General features: G+C 33.5%; 1 protein-coding gene across 29 annotated transcripts in view; it reads right to left on the bottom strand.

Annotated features, from left to right (window-relative positions):
* The window catches only part of NRXN1 (neurexin 1), a 1358646-nt gene that overhangs the window by 23173 nt on the left and 1316997 nt on the right, over window positions 1-18476 (bottom strand). For 21 of the 29 annotated variants that reach the window (XM_031957194.1, XM_031957189.1, XM_031957183.1 and 18 more), the window contains one exon: window positions 11858-11945. In XM_031957194.1, the coding sequence (XP_031813054.1) occupies window positions 11858-11945 (88 nt within the window). The remainder of the gene's footprint in view (window positions 1-11857; window positions 11946-18476) is intronic. The other 8 variants (XM_031957196.1, XM_031957193.1, XM_031957187.1 and 5 more) reach the window with 1 other exon arrangement.

Consider the following 18476-nt stretch of genomic DNA (forward strand, 5'->3'; position numbering starts at 1 on the left):
AAAATTTAAAAGTATAGCATAAATTTATTTAAATGTACATTCTCATATATTTGTCTTCATAGAATTACCAAACATCTGAATTACGATGAATAATAGCTTGCTGCATTTTGATAAATGGAAAAGCCTTCCTACAAGAGAAGGTTTCATCTCAGAAGCCATTTTGTCCTCCTTGTGTTTTCTTAACCTTTCTCCTTATGTAGTGCAAGAACAGACATATTATAAACTGAAATTTTAATGGTGTTTGGCTCATGATTTGTTCAAAGGAAATGGAAATTATAAGCATTTAGGTTAGTTTTTAAAGTGCAGATCCACTCACATGCACACATACACACACACAAATCTTGTTTTGTATTTATATATGAAAAAGGAGAGAAATGGGAAGAGAGACACACACAGAAAGAGGGAGATAGAGGAGGGGAGGAGGAGAAAGGGGAAAGAGAGAAAGACAAAAGAAAACAAGAGAGGGATAGAGACAGAGAGACAGAGACAGAGAAAAGAGAGAGACTGAGAAATTGTGACAGACAAATATACCCTGTGATTTTATAATGAAGATGTCTGAAGGAATCAGGCTATCTTGCTCCCAGCTAATCTCCATATGGACAATGTTCAAAACTGTTTTGCCAGTTCCGCTAAATATTACACATCAATGTATATTATGTATTTGTCTATTTTTCTCCATAGACCGTTCTCTCTCACCTTTTATCACTTACATGAGTTTTAAGTGGTTAAGAGTTAGAGTTTAAAGAAGGAAACACAATTTCTCAAGTGAAATCATTTTACCCTGGTACCTAATACTAGTTCTTACAACTATATTGAACCTCACAAGTCTTGGTAAAAGCAATTGACAAAATAGAGACTAAGTTCAACTAAGTCCTATTTGTTGATAAAAAAGGAAGATTACTTAACTATTGCTTGGAATTGCTTTTTTCAGATATTCCAAGGCTATGCTTTGAAGGAAATACTAGTGTTGGGGCAGCTAGGTGATGCAGTGGATATAGTGCTGGGCTTGGAGTTTAAAAAAAAAATAACTTTTTTAAGTTCAAATTTGACCTCAGACATTACTTAGCTTTATGATACTGGGCAAACATCATTTGTCTTAGTTTCCAATCTGCAAAAATGGAGAAGGAAATACCACTCCAATATCTTTCCCAAGAAAATCCCAGAATGGGGTCATGAAAAAATCAGACATGGTTCAAAACAACCAAACAACAAATTGGTGTTGCCAACCACGGCAGCCTTGGAGAAAGTGAAATCATACTCTCATTTTACAGTAGATAGCACTGCCAGACTTCATTCATGTAAAAATATATTTTGAGAGTAAAATTTTTGCAAAAACAGACAAATGAGGCAGAAGATGAAGATTGATTGTGGTGGTAAATAAGGCAAGTAAGCAGTTCAGATTTCAACAGAAGACAATTTGGGGAGCAGTGGCTATGAATATCTATCAAGTTATAGACTAAAAATATTAGAGACAAAAGTTTTTAAAACCATTGAGAATACTCAGAAGTTCAAAATACTAAGAAATTATAAAATGGTTTTCTTTTTGTCTTGATAATGATAGACATTATAGAGAAAGATTTGGAAGTTTATAGTAGAACAGCCTCCAAAATAGCAAAAGCCAGTCAGAGGGGAAATGAGTGCATGGAAAAATCTGGTGTGAAAAATTCTACTTTTTACCACTGTGGTGCAGGTTTGGGCCACTGTTTCATTGTGCTCGTAGACAAACTTTGAATTCAAGTAGTTCCTAGCTGAGGATCAAAAACAAAACTGTTCCTTTTCTCAGTGAAAATACATGGAAACGGCAGGAAGAACATTTTCAATTCAAAATGGAGATAATATACAAGAACCGAAATTGGCTTATATAAAAGCAAACCATGTGATGGCACAAATGGTTATCTTGCACCAAGCCCATCTCTTTTACCACTACAAGGAAAAGTAAATACATTCTTATTTATTATATTTTGAAATCTATTTAAAAAAAAAAAAAAAACAAGCATCAAGAGATAATTGTCATTGATGAGACTAATTCTGATATTTTGTTTTCATCAATTGCAGGTCCATGATTTATTTTTGAAGAAAAAAAAAGGCATGAAACACAACTGATCCAAATCATCTTGAAGAATAAACTTTAAATAGATGTGAAACTGCATAAATTTGCCAGGAATTTTATTGCAGCCTACTTCCATTAAAAACAATAGTGAAACTACCATATTTAGACTTTAATACCTGATAACTTTATAAATAAAGGAATAAAAATGGTACTTTAAAATATTAAGTTAGGAAGAATTTCTGGATTTGTTCAAATGTGAAGAAAAGAAATCTATCTTGGATGTTACACAGAGTACTAACAATCCGTTTTCAAGATGTCTTATAGAGGAAAGTATCTCAAAGAATAGGAGGAGAGGAATTGACAGTATTATTAAACCAAGAAGATTTCAATGACAGCTGACCTACATATCTACCTTCCTATCTCAATTCTATAATAATGATCTATGCACATATCAAAGATATCTTCAAGAAAAATATTATTTAGATTTTTGCAGATTATTTTTATAGCAGACTACATATTTTACTGAGAAGTATAAGCAATAAAATATCTCATTTTGTTTATTGTTTATTAATTTGAAAAAAAAAGATTTGATTTGCTAGAGCAAAAAGTAGACTTAAAAGCTCACCTCTATTAAAGTGTTTTACTGCTCATTATCTTAACATACAGATAGTGGGAAAGATGTAGCCACAGAGATAATAATACCTAGCCTTTATATAATGATTTAAGGTTTGCAAAGTACTTTGTAATTATTATCTCATTGTATCCTCATAAGCTTAAGAGGTAGATATCATTGTTATTCTCATTTTACAGGTGAAGAAACTGAGGCAAAAAGTTAACTGACTTGCCAAGTATCACAGAGTTAGTACATATCCTGAGGCAGGAATTCAAAGTCATATTTTTTTTATTTTATTCATCATCCCATATAGCTATCTGATAAACAAAGAAATAAATATCACATGATCCACTAATTAAGAATATCAACGGAGAAATTTAAAAGATGTATATATAACAAGAGAACTGTTCGGTTCTGCACACATATACTGTATCTAGGATACACTGTAACATATCTAACTTGTATAGGACTGCTTGCCATCTGGGGGAGGAGGTGAAGGGAGGGAGGGGAAAAATCGGAACAGAAGTGAATGCAAGGGATAATGTTGTAGAAAAAATTACCCAGGCATGGGCTCTGTCAATAAAAAGTTATAATAATAAAAAAAAAAAGATGCACATACACTTGCCAAAAACTTTTGCTATTTTTGTAAAAGATGTCCAATACAGAGTTCAAATGAAAAAGGGAATTCTAATAGATGGCAAGGTTGTCCTGATGCTTCTTTGAAAAAGACACTACATATCAAATTCAAGAATGCCATTTCTTGTTGGTCAGTCATTTCATCATTGTCCAAGTCACCCAATTTGGGGTTTTCTTATCAAAGACACTGGAATGCCATCAATTGGGCAATGACTGAACAAGTTATGCTATATGAATGTAATGGAATACTATTGTGCTATAAGAAATGATAAGCAGGCAGTTTTCAGAAAAATCTGTAAACTCTTACATGAACTGATGCTAAGTGAAGTGAGCAGAATCAGAACATTGTACATAGTAACAGCAACACTGTGCAGTGATCAACTCTATAGGCTTAGCTCTTTCAACAATACAATGATCCAAAACAATTCCAAAAAACTCCTAATGGAAAACGCTATCCACATCCACAACTATGGAGTCTGAATGCAGATTGAAGCACATTATTTTCACTTTTTTTTCTTTTCTTTTCCTTTTTCAGGGATTTTCCTTTTTGTTCTGATTCTTCTTTCACAACAAAACTAATGTGAAAATGTTTAATATGACTGTACCTACATCATATTAGTTACTATTTGGGGGGAAGAAAAGGAGGGACAAAAATATGGAGCTCAAAATATTACAATGTTGAAAACTATCTTTACAAGTGATTGGAAAAATAATAAAATACTATTAAGTAGGGGGGAAAGATACTGGAATGGTTTGAATTTCCTTTCCCCATTCTATTTTTCAAATGAGATAACGTGACTTGCCAAGGTCATATAGCTATGAGAGGCCATATTTGAATTAAAAAAGACGAGTCTTCCATTGTACCACCAGCTGCCTAAGATAGGGCCTCTTCAATGAATCCCACTGCCATTCAGACAAGACTGTCCTGAAAATCCACAAAGAAAAACCAAATAGATAAAGAATACATATTGCATGGCCTATAACATGTGTTTTCATAGGCCTCTGGAATTATGCCATCCGAGTATAGCTATAAGACAGATATTACAGATGGCAATTTCCATTTTATCAATGTGCAAATAACATTTTCACCATTCCAAGTTGTTGTTTGTCAATAGAGTCAATCTGTACAATACCAATATGCTTCTGTTATAGCTATATGGAACAATATCAAGAAACATGATTTCAAAAGAAAGGAAATTTAGGTGACCCAAGGTACAATAGAAAGAGCCACACTAAGGTGCAACATATTAACATAATAACTTCCATATGAGAATTATCATGAAAGAAATTTAACTCAAGCCAGATAACATGTATCAAGTTTACTATCGTCTAGGCGCTGAGGATATAAGTACTATATATCAACCGAGGCATAAGATTAGAAATTGTTTCAGTCCTTGAATTTGTCTCAGCTACTATCACAGTGTCTATTACATAGCAGACATCTTAAAAGTGCTTGTTGATTGACTAATCAAAAAAAGGATGTGGGCAATAATATACAGAGAGTAAGTACAGCCTAACATTTTGACTATTCAAGCATTGCACTGTTATTCTTGAAATACTAAAATACCCAGAGGGCATTTTCCAGTCTATTTAATAAAAATTTTATAGAGGCTTTTTGGAAGGTCATCCACAGGAATCATTCAGGCTATGAAGGCCCAGATGAGATGCAATCTGTCCTAATGGAACAAGTATTGAGATATCAAGAAAGATGAAATCATTGATCCTTCAAAGCATCAGAATATCTATTACTTACTCCCTAAATGCATATTAATTAAGAGAATGAAGTAGCCTCATTTAATTTATCCATTAAATAGAAATAGCTAAATGACATAATAAATAGTGGGGCTCAATTTGAAGTCAGAAATACCTGACATTTACCAGAAGGAAATGTTTCACCCTTACTTTTCTTATCTGTAAAAGGGGCATAATAAATACCACTTACCTCACTGAGTCATTGTGAGGATCAAATGAAATAAAATGTCAGATGCTTTGCAAATCCTAAAGTACCATATTTACTATAATTACTCTTACTACTATTAGCACTATATCTGTTATTACTATTAGCCACTTATTAATTTATTTTTCATTCTATAAACATTTCTGAGTACCTTACACATTATCACGTTCCTTATATAGCACCATAGTCCTTGTTAGCCCTTAAAAGGTATTTTATTCGCCATTCTGCTCTCCATTTATTTAAAAAATGTCTTACTGTTTTCTATAAGAATTACTGACCCTTTTCTTTCTCTCTTAACTACACAGATATCTTTTCTTTTGTACAAATGTTGTATGTATCATTATTTTTTTCCCCAAAGTAAGCTAAGGTTAAAACATTTGGAGACGGTTTTCTTTATTTGTTGAGACCTAAAATACTATTAGCTCTTCTGTTCTTCCCCAAAATTGTAATTTGTTCATAGTATTACTCTTCTAAAGGGAGTGGTTAGAATCATATGAGTTCCTTGAAAATAAATGACTTCCCTTAGAGATGATGAAAATCCTCCTTTTTAAGAGCAGAAGGGGTGGGAGGGGGGGTAATCATATTTCAAAAATTTTTTACATGAAAAGAGAAAAACCTCTTATTGCAAACTCATCTACTCTAGGGATCCTAATTAGATTCAGACTTCTTTCTGAGCTTTTCACCAAGAAGCAATTCTTGAAATAGGAAGCGAAGAAATAAAACCTGGCAGGATTTGTATTGCTAAATAAAATCTGAACTTGAATTCATGTCTGTAGTCTATGTTCCATTGTGACCAGAGACTTTTGCAATAAGATTTAATGCAAACTTAAAGTTTTAAGAATCAGAGAATGCAGCCAATATTATTTTCTTCCTAGTGCTCAAACATAGCTATATAATGAGAAGAAAGAAATGGGGGAAAGGAAAGTGTATATATCCATGCTGAGGGAACAGATGAGCAAACGCTTCTAAAGGCTCTGCCCATCCACTGGAAAACGCAATCTCAGTCCATGCTACTGAAGTCAATCTTGCCTTTCCTCTACATGTTTGGGACATCAAATCCATCTTCAGAAACACAGAACCTCTCTTTTTCACATTAATACCACTACATCAGTGAACTCTAATTTATAATTGTAGTGGAACCAAAGCAGCTGAGGCAATAACTTCCTGCTCTGATTTTATTCCCTCTTGTTCATCAGTGGGTTTCCATGCTTTGTTCCATTCTTTTACTTGACCATATTGCTGCTCCCTAATCTTTGTCTTTTAAAAGCCTTATCTATCCTTCCAAGTCAAGTTCAAATGACACTTTTAGCTTTCCCTAATTCCCAAAACAGAAATGATCACTCCCTTCTACAGATATCCGCTATGAGATGCTGTATTACTACTCAGCCCTACTACCAGCCCTAAAATCAGGAGGACCTGAGTTTAAATCTGGCCTCAGACACTTAACACTCCCTAGATTTGATTTTGGCTTCATATGCATATATATATGTATGTAGACATACAGACATATATAAGGTGAATTAAAGTCTTAGTGTAGTTTTAAGCTTTAATAGATTTGCTTTAATAGTTTAAAAGTACACTAAAACTTTTGTGATATTCTTCTAAGTGAACATACACAATTAATAATGCTAACAATTAGAGCTATTCAGAATAGAATCAATTGTGTCAGGAAGGAATGAAATCCCCCCCAAACCAAAGGTGTCACAACATTGTAGAGGATATTCCTGTTTAAATAGGGGTTGAATTAGAGAAAATCTGAGGTCACTTCCAACTCTGACATCCTATAATTTTATGATGACATAGCCATAGAAAAAGATATAAAGAAAGAAAAATTGGTGGGAGGCTGAGGAAATATCAGAAGCATAAGAACAGATCTTTTCAACAATTGGATAAGTTGAAGGAAAATCAAACAAGTAAACCCAGAAATTGATGGGGAGAGAGAACACAATTGAAAATTTTGTATTATCAGAAGTGGAAATCAAGTGTAGATTAAGGAGGATGAACATGACGAAAAACTAATGATCTGGTCAGAAAAGCAAATTTTCTGAGAAATAGAAGTGAAAAACATCTTAATATAAATATCAATATATAAAAGAAAGGATGAAGAAGAAATTTAAGAAATGTCAGGTACTAAAATAAATAGCACATAATGAAATTGTGGGAAAGTCAAACTAGACTTAGTAAAGTTGTTAGATTAAGCCTCAAATGAGCCTAAATTTACAAACCACCATGACATATTCACTGGATGACAAACCTTGACTGGGTTTGGGTATTGGGTAACCAGAAACAAAGAGAATAAAAGGAATGAGTTTAGTAATATAATAAATTCAAATCAGTATATCTGGGAAGAAGACCACAATGGAACAAATAAAATCTTTCAGATAACTCATTATGTGTAAATATTAGAGGAAAAAATCTTGGAGTCAAAATGGACAAGATACTGATGAGTTTCCATTTTATCATGAGCTAAACAAGCTCAATGATAGAATTACATTTTAGTCATGACAAAAGCAACATGGCATGTTCAAAATGTAATCCTTGCATTGTAAAGAATTTCTCAGATCCTCCTGAATATTTAGTGCCAGGATCCATTATTAGAAATGAAGATAACTTGAAAAATGCTTAAATGAAGATTGTTAAATGATAAATGGAGTTATTTCATGTAAAAAAGGAAAAAAATGAAGATTGTCTGAATAATGTTTGAAAAACATGTAAGTGGTTCTGACATAGGATCAGTAAGCAAAGATCATTCCTAACATAAAGAAAGAGACCAAATCTTTACTAAACCATAGTGAGCAAAGGGAAAGAGGAATTTATTTTAGTTTGCATTATTTCAGGATTCAGACTAGATAAAGAACAATTCAAAAGTAATTATAAAGTACAAAAGTAAATATGTCATGATCTCAAGTTTGTAGAAGACAGTAAGTACATAAACAAAGGTCTCAAGTTTGTAGAAGACAGTAAGTACATAAACAAATGCTTTACTGTGTGGTCAATAACGCATTTACTAGGTTATCTTCTATAGGTTATTATTAGACTATAATCTAATGGTGCAAATTTGTAATTATAACAGGAATTTACAAAAGGTTAAATACAAGGGAGAATTTTCTGATGTGACATGGAAGGTTAACATGGGAAATTATGGAGTTTCCTTCATTGAAAGGCATTTTTATAATCATAATTTCTCATCAACCTGAGATGGACAAATAACAATCTTTTTCTTTTCTCTTTCCTTTCTATAAAATGATATAATTAGGGTTAGAGAACAGCTGAGTATCCTTCTAGCTCAAAACCTAAACTCCTACAATACTATGACCATTTTCTGCTGTGATAAGTGAAAGACCTGAAGATGAACACACAAATTTGATTGCTTTTTATCACTTCTCATCTAAAGAGTCTTATCTGCTCATGGCCTTGTGGCGAAGGAAAGAACCAATGGTCTGGGAGTCAGAGAGCCTGAGTGCCAACCACAGTTTTCCCACTTCTTTTGTGACCTTATCAGCCCCCTCTAGGTTTAACTCTAATATCTTGTGTGATAATGAAATACGCCAATCAAAAGCATTATCAAAATCAATTCTGATATTCAAACTTGCAACATCCGTATTTCAATCACTAAAAATATGAATAAAATCAGAATAGCAGTACTGAGCTTGTCTTAGGCCAATCTCCCCATTTTTTAGATGAGGAAAATAATTCCCAGGAAAGTTAAATGATTAGCTTATTGTCTGAGTTATTTCATGGAGGAGCTAGAACCAGAACTCAAATCTCTTGACTCCTTGTTTAGGCTTCTTTTTGAATGGAACCATGACTATTCATGTAGATCTTGCCCATTTAAAATTAGTCTTACTTGCCTGCCATAATTAAAGGCCATTCTTGAGTCAGTAATATCTTTACTAAATTAAAGACCTCAGGTGAGTATGGATCCAAATTGACATGGCATATTGGCATGTGAGGGGTAGCCAAGCTAATTAAACTTCCTGACTCTTGTGGTTGGTGTCTGAAATTGGTTCAAGGGTATTCAAGGTAGTCATTATGCTATTTTCTTCAGCTACAGACTGGTCCTCAAGACAAAAAATACAAAAATATCTGAAGCCACTTCCTTTGACCTTTTTTAGTTTAGAAGTCTTACGGGTCATGGAAAAGAATACCAGATATGAAGTATCATACCCTGGGTTTACATATTGGTTGGGTTGGGTCTTTACTACTTGTGTTCTTTGTATTTCAATTTATTCATATATGTTTTAAAACAATTTTGGTACAAATATAATTTTACTATTTATTAAGCTACAAATTTGCTATTTATTAAGTTCACAAATGAGATGGATGTGCTAGTTTATTTTTACATAAAAAATTAAAACTTTGGGGCAACTAGATGTGCAGTGGATAGAACACCAGTCCTGAAGTCAGGAGGACCTTAGTTCAAATCTGGCCTCAAACACAACACTTCTTAGCTATGTGACCCTGGGCAAGTCACTTAACCCCAATTGTCTCAGCAAAAAACAAATAAATAAATAAATAAATAATCAAAACTTGGTGGAACATTTAATATCTCTTACTGTTGCCAAACTTCTCCACAATCTCCACATTCAGCTACGTGATTCCATATGGGGTCGTGGCCAACAATTTAATAAGCTTTAATCTAGACCCTATGCTCAATACTGCCCCCAGTCATCTTTCCTTATTACTATCCACTAAATCCTGTCTCATATCTAAAAAATACCTCTGTCCAGTGTACCCCATGGTGTCAAACTCATCTGAGAGTCACAGATTGATTTAAAAAAACATGATTAACATTATTGAGTGTATGATGTTTTTATTTATTTTGTTAAATATTTCCCCATTATATTTTAATTTGATTCAGACCACCCTCAGGAATTTTGGGCACCACATGTGGCCTGTCGGAATATGACACCTCTGCTATATCCCACAAAGTATCAACTATCTAACTGCTTTTGCCCTCCTCTAAACTCTAGTGTATTTATTATGTGCATCATACTTTTGGACATTAAAAATCATGGATGATTATACTTATTCATTGAAGAGGTATATTTTAACAAGAGAAAAGTGGGTTGAGCTACCCTCTTAATTAAAATGAAAAAGGCTTAAGGACAAATGAAATTGTATTGATTAGAGGAGGAATGAGATGGTCTTGGATATTATTAGATGGCAAGGAGAAATTATTGGAGATATTTAGTCACTTGGATATTGCAGTCAGATTTAACAAGAAAAATTATTCTGGAGCTATAGGTTTGTGAATTGATTGAAATAAAGTAGACGATGCCATAATAAAAGAAATAAGAGACAAGGAAGAAAATAACATTCCTTGAACAGGATCTCATGCAATCCTATAGAACTGACTTATTTAATATCTGTTATGTTCCTCATTGGCCTTCAACACCCTGAAAAGTTATCTTAAATGTTGAACAATGAGGTTAGAAGATGGGATAAAGGGGTATGCTGTTGGCTTTCCTTTCCCAACTCTCTTGTGTAGCAGGTCTGTACTACTTTATGTTTCAGAGGAAACAGAAGACTCAAATTAAGGCTTTACAATTGGTTCTTAAGCTAAAGATGAAAGATAAGAGTGGCAATTTTTAAACCCATGTTAAAGTGGATATGTACAACACTATGGGCAGTCAATCAGTAATAAACAAGCCATTCTATTTTGTACCTGCAGGTCTCTTGGAGTTCCCAGAGTTGTCATGCAGAGGCCATTAACTGCTTTGGAGTTACTGCCCCCCCCCCCATTTTTATTCATTTTATTAGACTAGACAGGAAGGCTGTTAAAGGTGGAACAAAACTGCTCATTTAAAGCCTGAGCTCATCCTGAGAACAGTAAAAATATCAATCAAAAGAAATCCCTGTGATCTTCATACTTAAGCCTAAGGGATCCTACAATCATTACTTAATGGTGGAAAGGGCAGCATGGAAACCATCTTTCTGTATTAACCATTCACAGTGGATGATAAATACAAATAAAAAGGGGAAATAAAGCATCAACTTATTAAAGTAAATGAACTAAAATTGTCAGGTGATATGGCAAGTATCAAAGAAGGAAACATTTCTGCATTACCCATGCATAAATATATCAAAGGCTCCACAAGCTGTTTATATTACTTCTACAGCAATACTTCCACTTCCGAGATCAAAAATATACCACTTAAGCTAATTTGATTTCTTTGTGTGGGAATTTTAGGGATTTTTTTAGATCATAGAAAGGTCAAATTTTTATTCACAATACAATGTGATTACTTAGCTCTACAAAAAAAATGTGGTTATACCACAAGTGACCTGAGGGGAAAGCACATTATTACATTATACATAAAAATTATGTTCATAGCTAATGGAATGAGAATAGTAAGCCACCAAGCCAAGGTGCTGTCCCCAACAGCTAGTACCAAAATGCATAATCTTGGCATTTCTCAGTAAATGTTGGGAATTGGATCTGTTGTTTTTTTTTTTTTTTAAGTCCATCCCGCCTATGAAAAATTGGTTATTATTTTTTACAGGTGTGTTCATAAGAACTCGGAAGCAAGATCTTTCTATGAGATGCTGCATGCAAGTCAATAAAAGTAATCAAAGAGTAAGAAAAAAGTTGACTAACCTAACCCACCTGAGCTCGGCTCACAGGGATCAATGTCCTCATCATCACTGGGACATTCAGCAGAAGCCACAAGGATGTCATCGGTGGTCTGCAAAGAAAACAAATTCAGAAGGTTTACTCAAAAGAACCCAGAACATTTTGTTATCATCATCATCATTATCATCACCATCATCATTTCTACCACTGTTACATTGACAGCAAAATGACATGGAAGATTGAAGACAGAAAATAAATTAAGGAAAACCAAAGTTTGAATCCTGTAAGCTTTCTCCCACATTTATAAGCTACATGACACTGGGTAAGCTATCTAACCTCTTGTCCTCTGGTTTCTCATCTATAAAGTGAGGCAATTGGATTTAAAGGCCTTTGCTGTCCCTGATATCTCTAAATCTAACATGCATTGAATATAGGAAGCATAGTTCCAGTTTATCAAACAGACTGAGTGGCTAAGATACAACAAATGTAATCATCTCCTTTACGAAGACAATAGTACAAATGTTCTTACTTTTCAGTGGCAACTTACAAATGTCAAATGCCTGCAAACAATGAAATCTTAGCGATACTTTTGTGATACACAAGGTATGAAAAATAGTGAAAGCTCATTTGGATATATTATCTTTTTTTTAACAAATAAATTATGCACAGTTTCTCAGAAAAGGTTACTGAATAATTGGAAAAAATAAAGCAAGTGGAATTTATTGAAGCCCCAGAGCTAAAGACATGCACTGGTGGCTTTTCTGCATGTCTGTGTCTGAACATCTGAAAGCAGTAATAATAACTTTTAGACAGAGTTCAATCACTTGGACTTTGAGAAAGCTTGAAGATGTTTAACTGTCTTGATGAAGAAACAGACTAGTGTGAGATACCCATGTTTTGCAAGGCATTTTTTCTTACACTAATTCAGATTCTAGATTCAAATGTAGATGTAAGGCTTAAACAGTGTTGTGTTATTATTTTTCTTTTAATTATTAAGGCTTCATAATAAATAAAAGTTCAGGGGAAAATACATTTTATAGTTGATATAGAAAGAAGAGTTGGCAGCTTTCCTTTCAATGTTTTAGCTTTTACTACATTTTCAGCAAAAAAATAGCTATTCTTTACCCACAACTCTTTTGCCCCCTTGTTCTGCTGTTCATTCCTGATAATCCTCAACACTGGGTCATTCCTAGCATCATGTTCTTTCCCTATTCCCCAGTAATGGAAGGCTACAAGAGAAAATCAGGAAATCACTATAAATCTCACTTAATCTCACTTAGGACCTTACCTATGGCACAGTATCTTACTCATTTTTGGTTGACTCCCCATCATAGTTTCTATGGAGACTCTTTCCAATTCTTTTCCAAACTCTAACTATATTCTCCACCCTGTCTCTCAGAAGACAAATGAGCTTACCTAATTTTCTAAAATCAAGGCCATGGTGGGAAGAACACTCAATTCCCCATCTACATATCTCTATAAATTTACCCCTCTGTACAGCTTTAGAAGATAATGTGACTTCTCCACACTCTTTAATCCTGACCTTTCCTTCCCTCTCTCTTTCTCTATCTCTCTGTTTCTCCCTTCTTTTTCCTCTCTCTAAGTGTCTTTTTCTCTCTCTTTTCACTCTCCTCATTCTCTTTCTTTCCATTCCTGTCATTTACTCCCTCTTTTACTTTCATTTTTAATCTCTTTTTTGTAGGCTCCTTTTCTACTATCTAAAGCATATGTTCAGGTTTCACTACTTCCCCCTTCCTAATAAAGCTACTTTGGATTCGGCAAACCCATCAAATCATCACACTATACTCTTGGCTCCCTCTTTTTAATGTTAAATTCCTAGAAGATATAGTTTCTCTTTTTTTGTCCTCTATTTCCACATCACTTCTGATAGGTGAATCTTTTGCCTTCCTATCAATTGCAAATCATTTCCTGAAATCTCCTCATGATGGCCACAATTTCCAGCAATTTTCACCTCACTATAAATCTGAGCCTCACTCCTGACCCTTCCTAGTATAGATGCCTTATTTTGGCAGGACCTAGACTTCTGCCTTACTTCCTATGATATTCTGTATGGAAACTGCTCCCCCCCCCCCAGTTTCTAGCATTATTATATATATATATAGTCCTCCCCCAATAGAATGAATTTCTTTAAGGCAGGGACTGTCTTCTTTTCTTATATTTTATCACATCTGGCATATGGTAAATTATTAATAAACATCTATCTATTTATATCTCTCACTACCTATTCACTCATTAACTTCTTGATTGTCCCTGACAAAAAGCCAAATATTATTGAAACCGGCCTCTCAAAAATTACCAATGATTTCATCTCAATTTCTGAATTCAATGCCTTCCCTCCCCACCCCCACTTTCTCATTTCCTCTGATTTTTCTTCAGGACTAAGTACTATTAATCATCTATTCCTTACCTTTATCTCTTGCCCTCTAAGACACTTTTTCTCCTGGTTCTTCTTTTATCTCTTAGAACATATCTATCAATCTCTTACCATCCTCTCACCCCCTATTTCCAAAGCTTGATCCTGTGCCTTTTTGTCTCTTTGTGTTTTCTAAGCACCTGGTACATGGTACAGTACTTGCACATGGTAATTTTGACCCAGGGCTCAAATTCTGGTTCTGTAGTAACTCCTAAGACTTTGTATTAGTTACTTTATATCTCTAGGCACCAGTTCTGTCACTTGAATTCCAAAATAATCTTAATATTAACTGACTCTTTCAAAATCTTTCCTTGTAACTCTAGTGCCTATACAATAAAACACAAACTCCTTACCCTGGCCTTTAAGCCCTCTATAACCTAGCTCCAATTTGATTTTTCAAGATGATTATATTCCCTTTATATTGCAGTCACTCCTGTTCTCCAAATGTGATCTACCTGTTTTCCATCCTTGTATTCTGCTAAGCTTCTTAATAAATATCAGTTGAACTAAATTGAACTTTAAAGCAGAGGTCAACACAATCTAGTTGTTTGATCATATTATTAATCCATTTATAAATACCAAAGGCTGATTTTTCCTCCATTTTTATACTTGCATGCAACACTAAACTCTGTCTAGCTATTGTATACAAATAGTGAGCTTTTAATGAAGAATGATTAAGGAAAGAAGTATTCTGAGGCATAGGAGGAAAGGGAATTCATTATTTCTGCTAAAAATTAAGGAGATTATGCATATTTAGACATTAATAGCAAATGCAAAATAGATTTTAAATACTCAATTAAAAGCACTGAATCAAACTAGTTCTTAGTTTGGTCCTAGTTCCAAGAGAAAAGAATAATGTTATCCAGGATGCTTTTCTTCATTAGAGAAGTTCTAAATATATTTACCAGTCATAATGGCAATAAATAGGTTACAAAAATGAGCCACAGAGATAAAACTAGGAATGGAAAACTTCAAAATGAAAAGAGGTTTTAAAAGATGAATTAAGAAGTAGCTCAAATAAAAATGAAGAAACATTGGTCCATAATCTAAATATAAAAAACACAAAAACTTGTGTTAGGGTACCAGTTGGGTTTTTCCATAAGGCTTAGAACTTTCTCTAATAGAATCTTCTTAGAAATATTTATTTTTCCTTCTGCTATTTTTATTTGAAAAGAGAAAGTTCAAGATAGTCAGTTTTTTTAAGGAGTTATAGTTATTAATGCCTATGATAAATGCTAGCAATTTGTATGAATGTCAGGTCGGGATTCTTTGATTAAACAAGGATTTAAAAGGCAAAGGAACAAATGTCCTTTTGGCTCAGAAAGTTCAATGGAATAACATGAAAACTGATATGATAATAACAAGTGATTCAATTAGGCTGCCTTATAGGTCAGTTGTTACAATTCCTCCTATAAAAAGATAATCTGTTTTTCAAAAGTTAGGTTTTTATTGGAAAAGTTACTTTGATCATAAACAACAGGAATCTGTGTGTTTGTGTATATGTATGAATGGTAGGTTTCAATTCCTACATAGAATTTTAAATATAATTTGCCTTTTTTTTCCATTTAGGCAATCTGATATTTAGTTAAAATTAATACATATAATAAGAAATAATTTAAGAGGAAAAAAAATCACAATTTTAAAAAACAAATAGCACCATATTTAGACCAAATTTTATATATTTGCATTAAGTTGCTGGACTTACAAATAATCATAGTTCTAGACCTGAAAGGAACCTAAAATTGTAGTTATGCAATTGACATGCATCTGTCATTTCTTTCAAAGATTTTAATTCATTCATGCACTTATGTCATGATAGTCAAACAACATAACACAGTGAATAGAGGGCTGCAATCAGAAAAACTAGGGTTCAAGCCCTTTGATACACACTCGCTGTGTGACACCTAGGCTTTTCATTTAAGTTCTTGATGGACTAGTCAACTCGATATATCTTTAAATCACATGCAAATTGTTGATGTGCTGATAAATCACTGGTCTGGACAAAGACAAAGAGAAAAACAGTGGATATCTTGAGAAATTGGATATCTGCTTCTCTATTATGAGTCAGAGTATTTATAATTTATATTTATATTTGTAATAATCCCTGAACTATACTGTAAGTATATTCAAATCTGGGTTCTAATGCTAGTGCTGTCAACTAACTAGGCTATATGACATTGACCAAGTCACTAAACATCTCTCTATTTTCATGTCTTTCTTTGTAAAAATACGATCTCGGAAATGCTTTTGCTCTAAAATAACGATCCTATGGATCTCATCCAGCTTTAATATTTTATTAAATTGCAGTAATATAAGAGTTATACATATAAAATCTACTCATCTGAACGCAATTTTTGCTTATGAAAATCTATCCTGTGTGTCAAAGTCATGCTAAGTTAGTTAATGTTTATCAAACTAGTGCACATTCAAAAACTTGCTGGAACAATTCCAATGCAAGTGAAAAGTATACAGACCCAGTATCTTCCACGGAATAATATACCTGAAGCCAAGAAATAGTATCTCCTTTAATACTTCTCTAACTTTTTGTCATTTCCAGAATTAACTTACAAAAAATTAATTCTAGGGCTAGTATGTGTATCTGTGTTTTAAATCAATGTGTGTAGAAGCACTATCTGGTCTATTAGTTTAAAATGTAGGTCACACAAAAATATAATGTTTTTGAAAATTTATCATAGTTATTTTCTACTATTTTAAAAATGTTCTGTGTTGATATAAGGTCTATTGAGCAGGATCTCTTATAGGTAAGAATGTAATTCTTTTTACTACAAAATTATATAATGTATAAAATCATAATTTAAGCAAATGGTGACTCAGGGAAATAATGATAAAAAGCATAAGGATTTGCCCACTGCAGATCAGCACAATAATTTGCAAATTAAAATATTTCTAAAAGAATCAATTTGAGATCATGAAATATCTTAAAACTAAAGTGATTTTATCAGTTGGCATACCTAGAATTTTTCAAAGTCTGGTCATGTTAGTGGGACAAGGAAATTACTATGAATGACAGAAAAAATTAATTCGATGGGGGCAGAAAATGTTTCTATTAAAAACACTATAAATTTACCATGTAGGAAAATTCAATTTTTCTGATCTCTACAGCTTACATTTAAGACTACCCTTATGTTAGTCTGTTAAGGCCTAAAGGGGAAAAACTCAGATTTCAAAATAAATTCATTTTCAAACAAATTTGCTTAAGCCCTATATAATTTTTCCATAATAATCCATCATTTTTTAAAATAAATTAAAGGACACCCTACACAGTAGCTTACCCTGTACTATAAAATAACTTCAATTAATTAAAAACATTGATTACTAAAGCACTTATTTCTTACTATTCTAGCAAAACCATGTGTAACAAAGAAATTCATTTTTTCCCACATCTAATCGGTGATAATGACTTGCAGGATTAAAATTTGATTACTTCTGTTAAAAAATAAGAATAATTTAGTTAAACATTAGAGACACAGTATTATGGTCAATGCAAAAAATATGGGTAGCAGGACCTAATTCCTGATTCAGGGAAGGTTGGGGCTTATAAGATCCCTTAGGGAGATCTGAAGTAGAGGAGAACAAAAATCTGTGCCATTAATATAGTAAGGTTCTGGGAGTGGAGAACTATCAGGCTTTTCAAGGGGGTGCAAAATTGGGCTATGAAAGGTTTGCTATTCAACTCTGGGAATGACAGAGAGACTTAGTCTTTAAATAAATGAGAGGGAGGGGAAGAGAGAGGGAAAGAGGGAGAGGGAGAGAGAGGAAAAGAGGGAGAGGGAGAAGGAGGGAGAGAAGGAGAGGGAAAGGGAGAGGAAGAGGGAGGGAAGGAAGAAAAGAAGGAAGGGAGGAAGGAAGGAAGGAAGGAAGGAAGGAAGGAAAAACAGAAATAGAGACAAATACAGAAAGGTACAAATATACAGAAAATACAGAGATAAACACAGAGAAAGAAAAATATAAAAATAAAAAGGGAGGGGAAAAAATGCAGATAGGCAGAAAAGAAATAGAGAAGAAGCGAGAAGGAAGAAAGGGCAAATATTGGTGTTAAAATTAAAGGAATAGAGTTTCAGGCCTGTCACTGACATTACTAGATATGTTATACTGGGCAACTCTTTGAGCCTCAATTTCCCCAACAATAAAATGAGGGTAATAATACTTAGTCTACTATAGTCACAGCTTTCAGAAATGGAAGTAACA

Source organism: Sarcophilus harrisii, chromosome 2 (genome assembly GCF_902635505.1).
Source record: "Sarcophilus harrisii chromosome 2, mSarHar1.11, whole genome shotgun sequence".
Taxonomy (NCBI): Eukaryota; Metazoa; Chordata; class Mammalia; order Dasyuromorphia; family Dasyuridae; genus Sarcophilus; species Sarcophilus harrisii.